Here is a 19630-nt window from a genome sequence, read left to right on the forward strand (position 1 = left end):
GCGCCAAACTGGTACAAGCTAAACGTACACTTATGCACACAGTAATAAGGCACCTCTCACCAAGGATGAAACACTTGTAACTAAGTTACAAGAGTAATAACGCATTTGTCGCGAGCTAAAATGAAGCTAGTTTTAATCGCGTTAAGGTTCATTGTGTATGCAAAGCGTTCAGCCAGCACTTTAGTGTACAAATGGCGGAACAGGGAGCGTGTTATTAAACCTGTAATTGGATACGAATGAATTAATTAGAAACTATTCGAGTAACTCTCTGTAACTTGACGCCTAATTACTTAACTTTTCAGATTAGTTATTGATTTTTCTGAATCAGTTCTAATTTGTCGTATTGTGTCTTTGATAAAGAATATGAGAACTAGATGTAGTGTTACATACAAAAACAAAGCTAAATGCTGACCACATTTTGTTTAGTGTCAAATAGAGATTAACTTTTTTAGTTTAACCTAATGACAACCACTGTATCAATGATTAAAGTCACAGATTTTCTAACCGACCTAATTCAAAATAAGAACCTTGGAAAGTGAGGTATTATTTGTCGAGACGTTTTTTTTTGCATTGGCATTCCATCTAGTTTGTATCCTTTATCATGTATTGTGACCCGAAATTAACAAAGGTATTTTTTTATATATTATGAATTTTTACTTCCACTTTAAAATACCTACGTCCTCGTGCCAATAATAAGTTCATTCATGAGTTTCATGACCGGTAGGTAAACATAATTATATTTGATAATGTTTTATCTGGAGTGGGCCGCCCTCGCGACAACTAATTTAAGCCAAAGAGAAGCACAACAAATTAATTCTTGTCCATAACTTAATAATTTGAGAAGGCGCCGCCGTTGCGAAGGGAACTTTGTAAGTCTTCCCTCTAATAAACAATTTCAGTTGAACCAGCTTTAAGCACTTACGTTTGCTTCCACTTCTTAAACTTATAATAAGAACCATTCTATTTTTGTTTTACGTTTTAGTATTTACCTAGTGCCTAGGCCTTAACTGCCCCAAACCTTTCCTTCATTGGAAGGAGACCCGTGCCCTAGCAGTGGGGACGTGATGGGTCGTGATGGTTTACCTAGTAGCATTGTTAGTAGCAATGCTTTGCCGGTGAAACTTTCGGTTCTAAAAGTAATCTATATGACATGTATTTAACTAGGTAGGATATATGTTGGCTAGAACTTTTTTATGAAAGTAGGCATGTAGTAAGCTGACAAGCTGGTTTAACACATAAGCTAGTTTTTATCTCGGAATTCTCACGGGAAAACCTTTTAAGGCGAAGCGAAGCTCGCTTGTTACTAATGAATTGAACACAGTTTCCCTTCCCCAGCAGTTTCAGGAGTGTGTCGGTAGTGGCTCGTACGTGAGTAGTTGTGTAACAGTAATTATGGTTGAGGGATTAGGCCCCAGGGCCGCGGCAGGGCCTCAACCAAACCCTTCCATTAAATGTATTCTCCATTGGTTTACACACATTCCACGGCAGGTTGTCAAAATCATTAAACTTGCGTACAGTAAAAGGTAAAAAGCGGGTGCTATAATATTTATTACTGAGGTAGATACTCTCACACATCCTCATACACACAGATAATATGTCCGTAATAGTAAAAATAGGATTGAAGTGCTGAACTTATAGTTATATTTTGGTTCTTGCTCTACATTTTATCTCTATAAATAATTGTTTACATAAGGGGAGAGCGGCCGGGGCCTTACTGGCACAGGTTTCTTTTAACATATGTATCTATATGTTTATGAGGCTCTGGTCACTACTTGGTAAATCTTTGGTTGGTTAGACCGACATGCTAATAAGAAACAGATAGGTAAATGAGCTTCACATATATAACCTAATTGTAGCATACGTTCCATTTTGAACATAAGTACTTATTATATATTATAAAACACATAGTTTCCGGATAAATTTTAAACAATTCCGATATTACAACCGCAACATAATTGACTAAAACGTCGTCTATGTACAACAACAGGGCCTCACTCCGCTGATCCCGGTTTACGAGGCGCGCTGCAGACAATTATGGCCCGACGTGTTATACTGCGCAAGTTTCAGCCACTTCCAGCTGTAAACACACGGGATGTACCAACTTATTCATCGCTCATGTAAAGTTGCGAGCAATGGCCGACCCGCCGTCACTGCTTTAGGTTCCCTTCCAAACGGGTTAATGTGATTGAATGCTGAAAGTTTGTGGATAGGTCTGGTAGTGTTTTGTTTTATAGACAATTGGATTAGTCTAATTTTTTTCAAGTGGGTTGTATGAAATAGCCACCCCCGAGTGACATGCTGAGCAGTCAGCGACTGATAACTGATTGGGCTGGCTATCCTTTTATGATTATACTTTCAAACTCTATATTTCAGTTCAGTAGCGTTCTTTAGTATACATAGTAATAAAACGACGTGGATACTTTTTAAAACATGTAAACAAACGAATCGATTGCAAAAATTCACGTGAAAAATACATGAAAATAATAGCATTCACGTGAAAAAAACATTATAACAAAAGCATTTCAGTATGATGATATTTTATATCTGTGTACAAAGGTAACAGAAATACAATTGATAGTTCCTCGTTCGTTCGCCGGCAGCCGGCAGCGGAAGGATTACTCTATACTGACGAAAAAATAACGAACGAGAGCTATCGTTTCGGCACGTTTGATACAACGACATAGAGTCGTGGATCACGCAGCAGCGGTCCGAAACTTAGTTTCTCGTCTTAGAGAGTGACCCCTCGGCGGCGGCATTCCGCGAAAATCATCAATACGATAACCGAGCTGAGACATCCCAACTATGCGCTCCGAATGCCCGACTTATTGCTGAAAGCGATAGATACAAGTCTGTTTGTTCTCAAGGAATGCTATTGAGAAGGTGCGAGCAGCTCTCCGCTGTTAGTTCGTCCATTCTCAGGATTATCTAGGTCGATTAATTTTCAGAATAGTTATTATTAGTCAGCATAATATTTGCGCAGTAAATGCTGCCAAAACATTTGCGGTGTACGAACCGTGTTGCTGGCCTCGGGACCCGGTCTGTTTGTTATACATGTACTGAAGGAATCCTATAATCATTTAGAAGAAGATCTTTCTCGCATTCGAGTAATGAAATTACTTTCATAATTTATCCAAGCCCATGGCGCATACATATTTTTAAAAGGCAACTAAAAAAGCTAGACAATAAGCGGTAACCACTTAGAATATCGCACTTTCGCCTTAATTTCCTGTTGCTACCGCCGCCCGCCCGCCCGGCCGCGCCGCCCGCCCGGCCGCCCGCCCGGCCGCGCCGCTCTCGCATAGTTTCCCGGTATCACTTCTCTGATCTACATTTGCTTATTAATTTATGTCTCCACAACAAAGCGTGCTATAATTGGAATAGCGCCTACAAACTTGCTCTTTGTAGTAAAGCGAGTGTTCAGCAATAAGAGAGGGTTTCGTTTGCTGCAATTAAAGTGTTGTAAGACGATCTTCTGATTGTCTTCGCACTGCTGGAGTCTTTGCTCTCGTCTCGTGTCTAATTGCGTTGACGCACGTACGTTAAAATATTATTGTGCATGAAATTATAATAATTTTCATCATTTCATTTTATTTTCAATTAAATATCTATGTTAATTTAAACTTTGCAGAGATTCAATGGCAGCATTAAACACATATGTACGCTTTTTTATTCAAAAGCAATTGGTTTTACCCAGTTTTCTTATACGGTTAATGTATGTGTTGATGGAACATTTATTAATGGGGTATACTCGTAGATTGTTAAGACGTGAGTTTATCTATAGCTGATGCTCCTCCTTTTTGCACCGCCAAATACTAACTCTAAGGACAAATACCTAGATATTATGGCGTGGCAATGAACATCATGTCTATTTTCCAATCAAAACAGACTTTTATAATAAACAACATCAAGTCAAAAACAGCAGAACAAACATCGTTTCAAATGAATTCGGCAAACGAAACGCAGCTCTTCTTCAAACAACAATTATGGTCGGTAGAGTCGAAATTGGCGTGAACTGCGTCATCGAAGCGATCACTTTAAAATGTTTGTGTTGTGTGTTTGTGTTGTGTGTGTGTTGTAGCGTTTCTCAGCGACACAGGAGAGTTGCGCGACGTAATTTGAAACTGATATAAGATACAGTTTGTACATACTATGCATTATTTATCTAATATAGAAACGAGCGGCAATTTAGGTGAAATGTTCATTTTAAAAAAATCGTTACGAATATAACATCATTCTTATTCAGTCAACAATTGCCCACTGCTTACCTCACCTATTATACAAACTATGTTCCATGCTGGAATATTATAGGGTATGTGTAGTGTGTACCTAATACGTATTGCGAAATATCTTTATAAATTCATATGATATGAGATATCGGTGCAGGGCTGATTGCAGAATGTTGATAAGTACCTACAAGCTAGGAAGAAATTGAACCATTTCAAAAAAGAGTAGGTTACAAAGTTTTTAATTAAATTAGGCGATGTTTTCACTAGCAAACTAACAATAGAGACGATTAAATTATATTGTTTAATAGATGATATCTCGGCGCCGGTCCCCGCTGAGTTAAGATAATGGCATTACGAAGATTGTATCGCGACATTTATTTTCCTTGTTTTCATCGCAACGACGAAAACAAATGGCGAAAACATCAAACATACATAATATTGCCACTTCGCGAACATTACTCTGATTTGTACCGTGTTTTTTGGGATTTATGTTTGACGAATAGTTTCATTCGGGAAACAAACGTGAAGATTTCGGATAGAATTGTTTTCGAAAACTGTTACAGATAAACAAAGTTAAAAGTTTCTTGTAGGCGTAATCACTTAAAGTAAATAATTGGTGCACAAAATAGTAGTTATGGAGCCCACTACTCATTTTGTGATTATCTACACTTTCAAAGGTGATGGACAAACTAAACAGTGTTGGATTGAGATTAATAACTGCCGCTCCCCGCCCGCTCCGCCGCCGCCCCGCCGCCCCACCGCCCCGCCGCCGCCGCAATCACAGGGTAGAACCGTGGAGTAAACATTAATCTAGCGCTTCCGGTGAAGCTGCAAATAATAATCTGTAGGTAGCCGTGAGCACCTTTCTGGCAGAAGCCTCTTTGCTCGGCCAATCACGCTACCAGAACCGTAATCACGGCTAACACTCGCCTGGCTTCTGCAGAACGCTCGCGATAATAGGTATATCGAATCGGTTTCAACTAACTACCCATCAACATACACAGGTCTATGAGTGATACAAAACTTGTCCTTTCCCTTCCTGGCATACCTAATGATGGGAACCTGTCCTTGGAAGACCTTCCTAGTTCCTGTGTATCTAAAATCCCCATACCTAAGCAATAACAAAATGTGGCTAACGAATTCCATTGAAACAATCAAATAGCCTAGCTCAACTAGTTACCGCCGCGGCGGGGGCGGGCGGGGCAACTAGCTCGCAACTTCGCCCGCAATCATAGCAAACACGAAGTTTGTCTGTCCGTTTGCGAACAGGTAAATATTAATTAGAGGATAATAAATCCCGCAGTGTTCCAACTGAGTTTTGGTTTAATATCCTGCGCCGCGCCGCCGCCGCCGCCCGCGCTCCGCTCCGCCGTGCAATCTCAACCGCTTCACTGTCCGCACTGATCATTCGGTATTTTAAACAACTTGATAGTCATATATATTATGTTTGTGTACACGAGCATATCATGTAATATTTGAAAGAATATAATTATTATTATAAAAACACTTTATTGCACACGAACAAAAACAGTATTTTACAAATTACAGGTACAGATCATTCGAGTTACTAGTATATGCGGACTTATCCTTAATTCGTATATTTCACTGATAAATTGGAAAACATCATAGAAATGGTTGTTTATGGGTGTGATTTGTACTTGTGTCATGTCGAGTGATAATATTTGTGTCGATGTACGTACGTCTACTAAATTCTACCTTCCTCCATGAATATAGTTTATTTTCATATTGCATAATTAAAATTATTAACTTTTTAACATCATCTTATAAAACCTGCTTTACACATTTGATATTATTATTAGTTTTGAAGCAGTGATCAGTTAGGACGCGGAGGCAATCTCCGAATAGTTTGGGCGCCTCTGCGCTGGAATTAATAAACAGGTTGAGCGAACAGCGAGGTTGATACTTCGGTACTCGACGGTTTTTTCATAGTTACAACCTTTTACCAAACGATGTAACACACAAAAAACATGTCAACATAAAACCTTAAATAATTCGAAACCTAAATAACCAAACATAAAAAAATAGTATTTAACCATTTATCATAACTACTACGCACATACGGCGTAGCAAGATCTTGGTGCTACGGCGCGGCGTAGCAAGATGAAAATGCTAAGCGCCGTACTAGGAGTTTTCATTTCTAAAAGTCAGGTTTTTCAGACCTTCTTTTTTAGTGCTATAAATATGGTACTTATAAGATTTATTTTCTAAAAATAACTTTTATGTGGGACGCGCAAAAACCCGACAGGAACGTGTTAGATGCACAGTAAATATGTAAATTTTATTAAGTAATAATGTATGCTAATGCTTTTAAAAATACCAAGTGTGGCGTCTCCCACAATAATCCCACACTTGATGAATTCAAATATAACTTTTAAATAATTAAATCATCAACCCGACAGTGTTTAAATCATCATACGTTATGGTTTGCTACCAGTGTTTTTGATTCAGTCGCCTCTAATTACACCCTCGGGGAATACCGTCGTGAGCATATGTATGTTTAAATGTATATACCAATGTGCACGTTTACAAATATGCAATGCTAACTTCGGATGCCATCTTGGTTTAACAAGACAAGCCGAGTGCCTACTACAATGCCCCCGCATCCCCTATCATAATCACATCACAATGACCCCGTCATCGCATCAACAGTCAATGACCAGGTGTATTATATCAGTAATTATAATGCAGCTATTGCAGCCCACGCGTGTCTAATGTATGCCTGGAGGTGGCTAATCATACAATAATTACGATACACGCCGCCATATCAAATAACACATTTAAGTGTTATTCAATTATCACAAATTACCTAAATGATGTTTTAACAATGATTTTTCCTGAAGAATATGTATTCTTATACATACGTGGTTATTTCCAATACGAAATTTTTTCTCAGTACATAAGTTGTGCTTTACCAATATCTGGCTCTTCGTGTACTTATTGTATTTGTTTCTGAGACAAACTAATGCCTATTCCTTGTGTGTATTGTATCCATACGGCACGTGTGTGTCTCGGAGTGAGATAGTGTTCGTGGAATCACTTATGAGATTGCGTTCCCGAACTAATGGCTTGTTATTTGTCTGTCCCGCGTCATGACGACACATTTACTCGTTGTGAACTAATAATAAAATATCATCCATGTAACTTACTATTATAAATGCGAACGTGTTTGTTTGTACGTCGTGTCTATGCTTGCAACCTCGATGAGGCAGTGTTATGTTGCATAATATCTTTGTGTATAGATAGTTGCATTGCTGGAAATGAAAATTATAAATTGGGGCCATAGTCTAGTACGGCGGTGTGTGGTATAGATAGATAATTTTCTTCATACGAATGTGAGAGTATTATTATATCGTGATAATATAAAGCCCCGAGTCTCATTTATGTATTTAAAATAAATCTTATCGCACCTTTCCATGGTGAACGAAACCATTTTTTAGGGTTCCGTAGCCAAAATGGCAAAAACGGAACCCTTATAGTTTCGTCATGTCCGTCTGTCCGTCTGTCCGTCTGTCCGTCTGTCACAGCCGATTTACTCGGAAACTATAAGTACTACAGTGATGAAATTTGATGGGAATATGTGTTGTATGAACCGCTACAAAAATATGACACTAAATAGTAAAAAAAAGAATTGGGGGTGGGGCCCCCCATACATGTAACTGAGGGATGAATTTTTTTTTTTCGATGTACATACCCGTGTGGGGTATCAATGGAAAGGTCTTTTAAAATGATATAAAGTTTTCTAAACTGATATCAAGATATCAGCTCTCAAAGTCGTAAAAAGTATGTCCCCCCCCCACTATTTTTATAACTACGGGGTATAAAATTCTAAAAAAAATAGAGGTGATGCATGCTAATTAACTCTTTCAACGATTTTTGGTTTGATCAAAGTATCTCTTATAGTTTTTGAGATAGGTTGATTTAACTGTAAACGGAACCCTTTGTGCGCGAGCCCGACTCGCACTTGGCCGGTTTTAGTTATTAAAGACCTACAAATGTCATGAGAACAAATAAATAAATTCCATTTTGCATGTATTTTTTTTGACTTGGAACAAAATGGTAAAGTTTTGTTATAAGATCTCGTGCGAAATGTGAGTTAGCCTGGTATAAATCATTGTCAACAACGACATTCTGTATTTTTGTACTTTATTTACGCTAAAGAAGGTTTTCGGGGTAAATGTGTCGGGCATGGTGTGCAGTTTCATATATTGCCGTCAACTCACAGCCAGTGTCGTGAACTGGGAGACGTTGTTTATTTACCACTGTTTGAGTGCCCGATTCACCATATTATAAGGCGAAAAAAATCATAATAATCATTATACAACACATTTTCAAAGAGTAATGGTATAATTTTTATCATACGTATTTTATGACCTTTCTCCAGGCATTGGAATTATTGAGAATATGGTTTAGATGTGTTAAAATTATAATTTGCAGTTCAATTCTGAAAGTGAAATAATTAGGTCAAGTTTAAACCACGTCGTCCATTATATTTCCAATACACAAAGTATGGGATGGTGTGGGCTGATGACAGAAACAGATGCTCACAAAAATAGTACCGAGAGACAAGAAGTTGTACAAAAACAGAACCGTAACGACGAGACGAATTGGTGGATGAAAGATTTAGTAATGATGTTGTGAAGACGGGCCGTAGATTTGTTTCTGTTGAAAGTTTTTTAGAGATCCGTGGCTAATCACGTGGCGGACTGTTTAAACAAATCATGTTTGGTTCACTCACTAATTGTGAAAACTCTTTGATGTCTCCATTTTGATGATTTTGTTTGTATTATTTCAACAGTAAAATAGCACGAGAACTGGTAGGACTATTTTTTACTCATTATTAAAGACCTTGTTTATCTTTGGCTCCTTCGACAAATAAAACAGTAATTATTTATCTAATGGAAAATATCCGAGGAAGAACGATTTGTTTGGATTAAATTCGTAATGGGTCAAAGTCGGGCCCCGCTGACGTCACCAACGGCAATAAACAAAGCTATTAACACTCTTATATATTAGTGAATAAGATTAATTTTACTTGCGGCACAAATTAAGACTGTCGCCAAATTTGTTCCGTACAAAAGATAGCTTTAGGTTTGTAAAGGGATGTTTAATATCCTTTAGAAATATCCTTTGTCGTATATTAACAATAAGGATTATTTTAGTTTGGGGCTTGGTAAGCGTTATTTAGATCTTGAATAAACAAACAGTGCCTGTTTAACACTTTGCAGGCATCTACATATAACGAGGGATTTCAGAGCAAAGTTTAAGATAAGTGAGATACTTACGTTAATGTCGTATAAACTTAGCGCTATACATACCTATGCTTATTACAAGGAATGTTTTTTTACTGTAATTCAACTCGATATAGTCATAGGCTGTAAATATTGTATTACACAATTAGCTCTCAGCGATTTGTTACATATGTATTTAATAGAATAATAAGAACTGAAAATAAGGGAATAATCGCATTAATTAGTAAAACAATCATGAGGTAATGAATTGTAATATCCATCTATCTACAAAAGTGAACAGCTATATATTTTTGGTTTGTTTGGAATTTATCGACGCAAGTACTCAAAGTAATAATGAAAGGAAATTAGACGAGTATAAAAAGGGCAGATTTGTAAACAGTGAGTTCATTTCGGGATCTGTCGGTACTTTAAAAGAACAAAATAATATTTACTCAGTAATTAAGCCGGATAATTTACGTTTCAAATATGGAGAGCACACGGTATTTCGCTCTGTGTTCGCTAAATTAATATTAAACATGAAACATTATGAATAATTAATTTCCATTCATTCGTAAATCACAAAAACCTGTGAATTTTTGTGTTGTTCAACCTCGTCCATTTGTCACGTGGAATTAATTGAGAGTTTAAATTGTCATTTTGTGAAATGAGGTACATGACTGCAATCAGCCGGGCTGCTAAGTTATTGTGGATGTGGACACGCTGCCCCTGCGGGCGCGCCCTGCGCCTCTTACTGCTATGCAATTCAGTAAAAAAATAACCCTAGTCTAGAATTGTAATTGTAGAATCATTGGCAACTCTGCCAGTGCCGTGCACTTCAGAAATGGAAATACTTATATTATTTTCAAATTTTGATTTTTGGTTGCCTGTAAGTGATCGCTCTTAGCGATATCGCCGCCTATTGTTAAATGCTCGTAGTTTATAAGTATTTTTTGTATGTTTTGCTATTTGTGGTGACCAATAAAGTCATATTCTATTCTATACATCAGTGTGATGGGCTATAGGCCTAAATCCCTTCCTTCATTGGAAGGAGACCCGAGCCCCAGCAGTGAGGACGTGATGGGTCGTGATGTGATGATTTGATACTTCAGTGTTTTCTCATTGCTGCCTTACTCCGCAGGCTACTGCGACGTGGCGGGCGGCGCGGGGTCGATGAACGCGCTGCCGGGCGGCGGCGCGGGCCGGCTCAGCCCCAGCTTCGACGCCGCCACGCCGCGCAACGTCACCGCGCTGGTCGGCAAGTCCGCCTACCTCAGCTGCCGGGTCCGCAACCTCGGGAATAGAACGGTGAGCTGATGCTTTTTATTACTTACCACTCTAAGGCCCCCGCACACTAGGCAGTCAAGTTGCAGCAGATACTAAAATATATTATAGGAATACGTGGCAGCCTTGTGCGCGGGCTCCTATATAATACAATAATACTGATACCCGGATTACGGCTACTTTTTATCGTGGAATTCCCACTTTTTAAGGCGAAGTGAAGTTCACGGGAACAGCTAGTGTTCAATAATAATTGATACAGAAGGTTGTAAATTACAACGTTACATAATCGAATACGTAGTAAATGTGACGTTATAGTTAAAGTGATTTATGACCTTATGTATTCAAATTGTGTATAGCTTAGTTACTAATCATAACGGTACTTATTCTTATATTTAGCTATTGTGTAAAATCACTACAGCCTAATGTATCAATTGTCATTTCACAGATGTGCATTAAGTTGTATCTGTTACTAAGTAAAGTATTTTATAAAAGAGGAACACTTAAACTGTATCATAAAGATATGATATCCGTGCGTATGTGACCTTTATCACTTGCTGTCACACGTTAATGGCCCAATAAAACATCTCTGCACGTGATTTGAAAGCAAACCTCCCCTGATTGTCCTTTTAGAAACCGTAAGTATCTCTGATTTGCGCGTATACTTCGTGTGAAAAAAACCGACAGATATAAAAGATAAGGCATTTTGTAAACGAGCGCCCTTTTCAATTCACGTCAGTCAGTACACGTCGCCGTGAAGGATGCTAACAGAAATATAAGAAGCAGATAAAAGACATTGAATGTGAGCGAGTGAGCGACGACGAGCTGTCGACAGCACCTCACGACCCCCGCCGTGGCGCTACACGACTACATCTACATACTGGGTACCCTGATTTATCATACTGAAGTTTATTTCTCCGAAAACTTTTGACGCGCACGATACATATCAGGTTACATACTCCGCAATGGAAATATTTTATTATCATTATTATGAACATATTTCACTTTTTCGTACCATAAAGAGAAATTGAGACACAGAGGCGCCAAGCAATAGAAATTCCAATGAAGAATGGCGTAAGATTATTATTTATACGCGGGACATGGCGCTTTGGTTCCCGAAAGGCGCGAAATTTCCTCTTTTAGATGTTGGAGGCGATTGGCCAGCTCTGGCCGCGAGCCAGGGGGGTCAGTCTAGCTTATAAAATACTAAGATTCGGACACTGCCACGACTCCGCTTCGTTGTATTGAACGTACTGATTGCATGGCAGCTCTCGATCGTAAATGTGGTATAACCCCCAGGCCCGGGCTAGCCGGCTGCGGGCAGCGGGAACTGACCTCAAAGCACACTTTTTGCTACTATTGTGTCTTTATTAAATGAAAATTTAATAATCTACTGCCTTGACTTGCATTGTTTCATGAAAATACATTGGTTGCAGTTATCTTTGATCTCTATGCATTGCCTCAATGCCATTTATACTTACTATTATGTACGAACCTATTATATACTTACATACATAGCACACTCTCTCTATGTAGTATCTGGAGATCGATGTGATGTTCTGAGTAGGTATTACGAGAATGGCCTCCTCGAGCAAAGGGCCCGGGATCTGCATACAAACATATATTTTGAGTGGATTTCTGGAATATCTTGTTAGAGTCTGGGTACGAGACACGATGAGTTGTTACTGGGAGATACGAGTATACCTATGATAGGTTATGCTGTGTGGCTTAGTTCGAGGCTAGGTATTACTTATAAATAACTTATTGCATAATGGATGTGGATATTCTTAGCACGGTCAGGCCTGTGTCACTCCGCGCATGGGCGGCGCAGGCGCCAGCCTGGCGCCTGCCGCTTCGAATGGGCGAATCTAGTCGGCTGCCGCAAGCGGAAGACGATACACGCGCGCGCTATTTGTTCCTATTTCGTACTAGTTTGAAATGTCGTATTTAGGTATTTATTAAAATTTATGAATAGAAAAATGGACATAAAAAGAAAAAAAGCAGCAAAAAAATACTGTGCCGTATTTAATTGCTTAAATACGGATCGTGATCCAAATTTTTTTTTTAGATTACCAATGATGCTGACAGTTAAAACTAATCTAAGTATTTTATTGATTTCTTCTACGTTCCTTATTTGAAATGAAATTAATCCGAACTACAAACCCTTTTTTTCTCCATGTTGAACAAAGTCTATTCCAATTTTGTTTTCGTTAAAGTATTAAATTTACAGACACAACTACCTTCAAAATGTATTAATGAATCGATTATAAAATGTGCACTGAGTGGGATTAGTGCTTAACGAAACTAACACGTTCTGTATCATAATATAAATTATAACGAAAAAAAAACATGTTTTTACAAAATTAAATGTTTTAGGTACTTAGGGCGGCTTGCGTGACTTCCTATTTAAAGATATTTTAATTTTAGTTAGCTAAACGCATTTATCTCAATAAACGTATTTATACTAAACACAATTTGTATTGTCTTGCACGGCTCATTTGAAGTCGAAATTTAGCTAAACGTATTTAGCATGTGTTACGTTTCATTCTATGCATATTTTCATCTAAACATTTAAAAACACCTCGAAAAATTGCGTGAATAGAAACAAATGCCGCCAGAAATTAACTGTCACTGTCACTAAATGACACTTGAGTTCACTTGACACTACACTTCACTACAAGTTCTGGTTCTGGTCTCCTCCTGAAAACTTATCGTAAATTTCAGTTCAGTGTGTGATAATGAGTGGTAAAAGTGCCTCACGCCCTCGCGGGCCTAATTTTACGAAAGAGGAACAATTCCTGTTGTTCAACACGGTCCAACCATTCTGCAGCATCATCGAATGCAAGAAAACCGATTCGGTGCGGCAGGTAGACAAGCAGAATGCCTGGTCTAGAATTACCGAGAACTTTAATGCAAATTCTAAGGGCGCACCAAGAAGTGTGGAAAATCTAATTTCATGCTACAGAAATGTTAAAAGTAAATTTAAAAAACAACACTCGGAAGCGAAAATGATGTTGAAAGGTTAGTAAATTAGAATGTACTTTAATGTTAAATTGATGCACACCTATGTATGTATAATCGCAATAGCTTTAATAACAGCACTTGATTTCAGACTCCGGAAAAGACTTGATAAATGCTGTAGAAGAGCATGGTGAGGATTGGGAAGAAATCTCTTCCACCATGAATCAACCAATTGAAGTTTGTAGAAATAGCTTCGAAAATCTAAAGAAACAATTAAAAAAAGAAGACACTCAGCGGAAGAGTGTAATAATGGGAACAGGTATGAAACTTACTTTGTGGTTTGGCAAATACTACTGTTGATGTTATTGTGTCCAAACATAGTCCACTGCAGGTAATAAGCCTTTCCCTAGGAATACCACTTGTTACACTGGATGCATACAGAAGTTATTTGCATCCAGTAATAGCTAGACACTTTTTACAGATCATCGACCCACTTAGCTGGAGGGTGTCCCGTACTGTGTTTGCCTAGTTGTGGTCTATACTCAAGAACACTGTAAATATACTTATTTATTTGTATTTTACTTTCTTTTTACTAGGTGGGGGACCTCCACCGCCTAATGATGAAGGTGAACCTTTAAATAAATTAAGAAAATTTATTGAACCCCAAATGGATGGTCTGTTCACCATTTATGATGGAGATGCAAATATAATGGCCCAGTACCAAGCATCTCTGCCAAAAGAGGACCAACGAACTCCCATTGAGCACAATTTGAAAAGTGTTTCAGCTGGTACTAGTGGTAAGTGTTTAACTAGCTAGAATAATAATTACATTTTTATCTGAAATGAATGTATTTATTGGAATTGAATTAAATAATTACATGAATATTTATATGTTCAAATTATTTGTTCTAGATACCATAAAGGACTATGTAAATTATAATGAAATTATAATTGATGACCACCTTGCTGTCCTCACCACGCCAAACAAATCCAAATTAACAAGTAGAGGTAATTTTTTATACAATATTTTGCTAGTTTATTTACAAATCCTTATTCTATGGTAAGTGTTTAACTGGCTTAAGTTGTGAATAATAATTACATTTTTATCTGAAATGAATGTATTTATTGGAATTGAATTAAATAATTACATGAATATTTATATGTTCAAATTATTTGTTCTAGATACCATAAAGGACTATGTAAATTATAACGAAATTATAATTGATGACCACCTTGCTGTCCTCACCACGCCAAACAAATCCAAATTAACAAGTAGAGGTAATTTTTTATACAATATTTTGCTAGTTTATTTACAAATCCTTATTCTAAATAAAATGTAAACTAACAGACCATTTACTTCCCTTCACTTTCAGATGAACATGAAACTGGTTCGGGTAAACCATCAACAAGTGACATACATACAATGAAGCAAGAAAATGGTTAGTGAAAATGATTATCATCTCAATTAAGCATTTATTATACTGTCTCAAAGTGCCTGTGTATGCCTATAGCTCTTAGGGTGAGGCCACATGAGCGTAATTTTGTGAGTGGTAGAATTCTGTCGGAATTGTGCGTGTGAGTCGGCAGACAACTAATTTTGCGTCGCCGTGTGAATCAAATAGGATTTTTCTATGAAACCGAATGCGGCAGATATTACGCGACCGAAAATGCGCGAATCACAACTCACAAAATTACGCTCGTGTGACCTCCCCTTAATGTAATGTTTTTTTTATAACTTAAGCCTTAACAACAAAATAACATGAGACCTGTACCTGTTTTACAGAAATACACACCTCACCAAATTTTAAGGACCTTACAAGAACCGAAATTTTAAGGAAAAAGAAGCCTACAGAGCTGATGAGGACTAATGGTAAGAATGTCATAACTGTTTCCAAGGATAATTTATTAATATCTAACATTTATCCATATTCCCTTAAATCCTTAACATCATAGCTTCGAACCAGAATGGCATGTTACCCATTGAGCTAAGACTGCACCTCTAGCAACTATCTAAAAAAATATATATATATTTTTCAGATACAAGGAAAAAAACTACAGTCAATGACAGTTTTCAAGACCTGGCCATGGAGAAAATTAAATTGGTCAGGGAGCAACAAAGACTATGTCAAATCGAGACAGAGCATAAAAGAAAATTATTTGAAATTGAGTTGGAAGAAAAGCTGTTGGAGAAACAGTTTAATGCTGAAATGCGTGCCAAGCAGCTCCTTCTAATCGATTTAAAAATAAAGAAAGAAGGATCTATGATTGAGAGCGGTGGTAGCTCAGTCGTGTAAGCACCCGCTTCTCCCGCCCTAGATCCTTCTTTCATTATTTTACAGAATAAGAATACCATTGCTTTTACGGTGAAGGAAAACATCGTGAGGAAACCTACATATCTAGATTTAGCACATCTTGATATGTGAACCCACCAACCCACAGTAGACCAGCGTGGTGGAAAATGGTCCAAGCTTAGGAAGGCAGTTTAGACCTATGGGATATGCGTTTGTAAGGTACTTGTCAAGTAGTATGCCATGTGTTGATTGTTACCTACTCTGTGATTGATTATTGACTGTGAAAACGTGTGAATTTTCCAATCTGTTTATTATTTGGAATATCGAGCAATAACTTAGTAGAATAGAATTTCTATTAAAAGAAAATTTTTATTTGTGATAAATTTATTGTATGATAAATGTTTTATAATAAAGAAAAATAATTTTCAACAAGCAGTCTTCTTTCTATATTGCGATTTCCCCTTGGTTGTTGTGGAAAATGTTCATTTAAATCTTCTGCCAAAACAGGATATTCGGGATCAACTGGTGGGACATTTTCATTTTGCATTATTGCTAAATTGTGTAAAACGGCAGTTGCCACAATTATACCAGGCACTCTATGCAGGTGGACACTTATGCCCCGTGATAATATGGGAAACCGTCTCTTCCATATTCCAAAAGCCCTTTCTACCACATTTCGGGTTTTTATTTGTGACTCTTGGTATAGGATTTCTCCCCTCGAATTCGGGGTGCCATCTGGAAATGGAGTCATCATGAAACCTGTTTGTGCATAGCCGCTATCACCAAGTAAAAGTTTATCAGCATATTTCTTTTGAACAAAGTTGCGTTTTAATGCACAGTTATCCCAAATATTTGAATCATGTGCTGATCCATGCCACCTTGCTACTACATCTTCAAATGTCAAGTTTGCTGCAGCTACACATTGCACATTAATAGAAAAGTAACCTTTTCGGTTTCTATACAGCTCTGCATTTTGTCCTCCTGGAGATATTATTCTTACATGAGTGCAGTCAATAGCGCCATTCACTCTAGGAAATTTTGCAATCCTGTAAAATTCTGCAGCCACTTTCTGTTGTTCCTCCGGAGTGCTGGGGTATTTAATATATACAGGGTACAGTAAAGCTATTGCGTGAGTCACGCGGTGCACTATGCGACATGCTGTGGACTCATGTACGCCAATCATGTCTCCACAAGTTATTAGCTGGCTCCCTGTGGCAAAGAATCTTAATGTGCACAATATCTGATTCATAGGAGACACAGCAGTGGTTCTGAAACAAAATTTAAAGCAGGAAATATTATTTGTTGAAATGGAAATAAATTAGATAGGTACAACTTAGCATCACTGTAATTAATAACATGAGATTGCTTACCTGTCGACGTTGTATTCTAGATGTGATTTTATTTGTTCTAAAAGAAAAATACAAGTATTTTTCTTCAAACGAAACCTTCTTAAAAATTTATCTTCCGAAAGTGTATTAAATAAATCTGTTCTTGCAAACAATTGTCTCTCCACAACCGGCCTGGTTAGGTATGCTATGATTTCATCATCGTCATCCGATAACAATTCCCGTAGATCCATTTTTTTCAAAATACTTAATAGTTTTTCGATACAAACACAACACAACTGTTCTCAATTATAACCTAACTTTTTTGACAGATACAATGCCACTAAACGTATTTAGCGGCGCTAAACAGCCAATTTTGGGTATTTAACTTTGACACTTCGATAAACGTATTTAAGAACAAAATTTTTGCTATGCAAGACGTTAATTGCATTTAACAACTTAAATGTGTTTATTTTACCCTTAAACACAATTATCATACGTTACGCAAGCCGCCCTTAGATTCATATATACATATTTTATGTACTTCAAAATATCTTAACTATGAAATTGTTATTGTTATTTCCAATAGAAAAAAAGTTTGGAATAGCTTTGTATTCCAAATTCAAATTAATTTTGTTTTAAAACATGACATTCTTTTTACAAAGTCAGTCCGTTGCTTAGTAAACGTTGTTGTATGTGGTGCTGAGGCAACCCTAAGGTGGCTTCTTTTTCAATGCGTATAGCCACGTATAACTTATTATGCACCGTAGTCCAGTGAAATAAGGCGCATATTCCCTAAAAAAATAATTAGGTAGGTAAGTAAATAAAAACGTGTGCGGCTGGAACGCGATCTAAATTAGATCTTATTGCTTATGGGATGGAGTCATATCTCTTTGCAAGCCATTGCGAAGATACACTTCTGTACCTGGTACTAGTTATTATTCTGTGGCACGGTATGAGATAGTTACTTACTTAGTACAGTTCCCACAATCCCATTTCAAAACCAGATTTGATAGCATATTATAGTTTTTTTCATAATGGGGCTAATGGTCTTACATCCTAATATTCACCATGTTTTTTTGCATAGTAAGTAAGTGTTTTTTTAAGAAACACAAATAAGATCACCGTTTAGTCCTGTAATAAAAACTATACTTAGGTCCATTGGCAAAGAAGAACTCCAACAAGGAGTGTTCCTCGGAACTCAATATTTATGTAGAACCCCGGCAGTACTTCCCCACTCTCTCAACAATTCGTAGGTATTCACTCGATTCCAGGTATCTATTGGATGTATTCGGATAGTTCCCTCGTCCGATACAAAATCAGTGGCAATTCATACGTCGGTAGTTTCCATGACAATGGTCAATGCGAAAGTGATCGAGACCGGGACGGGGCGGGGCTGGATTCCGGACTCTCCAGGGATGAAGATAGGTTCCAATTTAAAAATTAATGTCTTAGTAACATAGTAAGTATCATAGTATTACAGTCTTAGTAAAGTAGTAACATATTTGTAGTAGCTAATAGGAAATATTATATCTCAATGTCGGTAGCTAAGTGGCGGATTATGTCGACTGGTCTAAACTAAATTCATTAAGAGCTAATGAAAAATAAAGACCAAGTGCAGCTCGCCAGAAAAGCTAGTGTCACATAAATGGGGCTTAAAGTTTTCCAGTATGCCGATACTCTATCAATGGGAGAGTACAGTATACATAAGTACGGTAGTAAAAATCATTCCGTATATGAATATAATTATTATTGTACATAGATACATCTACCTATGTAGTTGCACAGCATATTTTTTTACTTCGATTGTGCCTTCCATTTAGTAGTATTGAAATAACTTTGTGTTGTGAGGGAGGAGGTATTAGGGTAATGATTTCTGCGTGGGCTGTTTATTTTCAGAACTTTTGCTTTCATGTTCAGGTCCCACTTTAGAATTATATTCACATAACAAGCAAGCTCTCCTTTTCAGCTCCATTGCGTCTGAACTTGAAATAAAAATAGAATAAATAGGCGAAGTTATCTTCTATTCTAAATAAATCAAATCAATAGCCTAATAATTGTTATGTTTCTTGCGCAATTTTCTCTCGTCATACACCAAGTCTTTCAGTAAAGGTGGTAGATTTATAGGACTACAAATTATAGTCCTATAAACATATTATATGTATGTACATGTATTTATGTTATTTGAATTAAATGCGAGTCGCAAAAAATATTTTTAATATGATTTAATGTATAATTTGTATCATGTACTGAAAGTACCCACGTTATGATTGCTACAATATTGTCACTCTATTACTAAG

The 19630-nt window shown here is 37.3% G+C and overlaps 3 protein-coding genes across 11 annotated transcripts in view; 2 read left to right on the forward strand and 1 right to left on the reverse strand.

Moving 5' to 3' along the window:
- The window catches only part of LOC105381835 (zwei Ig domain protein zig-8), a 247608-nt gene that overhangs the window by 43309 nt on the left and 184669 nt on the right, over positions 1-19630 (forward strand). For all 7 annotated transcript variants that reach the window (XM_048633322.1, XM_048633319.1, XM_048633320.1 and 4 more), the window contains exon 3: positions 10614-10780. In XM_048633322.1, the coding sequence (XP_048489279.1) occupies positions 10614-10780 (167 nt within the window). The remainder of the gene's footprint in view (positions 1-10613; positions 10781-19630) is intronic.
- On the forward strand, positions 13132-16285 carry LOC125491413. 3 transcript variants are annotated; one of them, XM_048633314.1, is made up of 8 exons: positions 13132-13774; positions 13866-14033; positions 14311-14511; positions 14627-14722; positions 14897-14992; positions 15088-15153; positions 15498-15584; positions 15752-16285. In XM_048633314.1, the coding sequence occupies exons 1-8, from the start codon at positions 13492-13494 to the stop codon at positions 16006-16008; spliced, it is 1254 nt and encodes a 417-aa protein (XP_048489271.1). In that variant the 5' UTR covers positions 13132-13491; the 3' UTR covers positions 16009-16285. The 3 variants fall into 3 exon arrangements, with proteins under 3 accessions (XP_048489271.1, XP_048489273.1, XP_048489272.1); XM_048633316.1 differs by lacking the exon at positions 14897-14992; XM_048633315.1 differs by lacking the exon at positions 14627-14722.
- LOC119690956 (putative nuclease HARBI1) lies at positions 16372-17584 on the reverse strand. Its single transcript, XM_048633318.1, has 2 exons — positions 17376-17584; positions 16372-17273 (listed from the first exon to the last, which is right to left on the reverse strand). The coding sequence occupies exons 1-2, from the start codon at positions 17582-17584 to the stop codon at positions 16409-16411; spliced, it is 1074 nt and encodes a 357-aa protein (XP_048489275.1). The 3' UTR covers positions 16372-16408.

This window comes from Plutella xylostella, chromosome 5 (genome assembly GCF_932276165.1).
Source record: "Plutella xylostella chromosome 5, ilPluXylo3.1, whole genome shotgun sequence".
In the NCBI taxonomy this organism is placed as follows: domain Eukaryota; kingdom Metazoa; phylum Arthropoda; class Insecta; order Lepidoptera; family Plutellidae; genus Plutella; species Plutella xylostella.

Excerpts from the sequence above, each read along its gene's own strand:
- LOC125491413 (XM_048633314.1), top strand. The coding sequence starts at position 13,492 with ATGAGTGGTAAAAGTGCCTCACGCCCTCGCGGGCCTAATTTTACGAAA. Across the intron at positions 14,512-14,626 it reads TGTTTCAGCTGGTACTAGTG|ATACCATAAAGGACTATGTA; the intron begins GTAAGTGTTTAA and ends TATTTGTTCTAG. Across the intron at positions 14,723-14,896 it reads ATCCAAATTAACAAGTAGAG|ATACCATAAAGGACTATGTA; the intron begins GTAATTTTTTAT and ends TATTTGTTCTAG.
- LOC119690956 (XM_048633318.1), bottom strand. The coding sequence starts at position 17,584 with ATGGATCTACGGGAATTGTTATCGGATGACGATGATGAAATCATAGCA. Across the intron at positions 17,274-17,375 it reads CTAGAATACAACGTCGACAG|AACCACTGCTGTGTCTCCTA; the intron begins GTAAGCAATCTC and ends ATTTTGTTTCAG.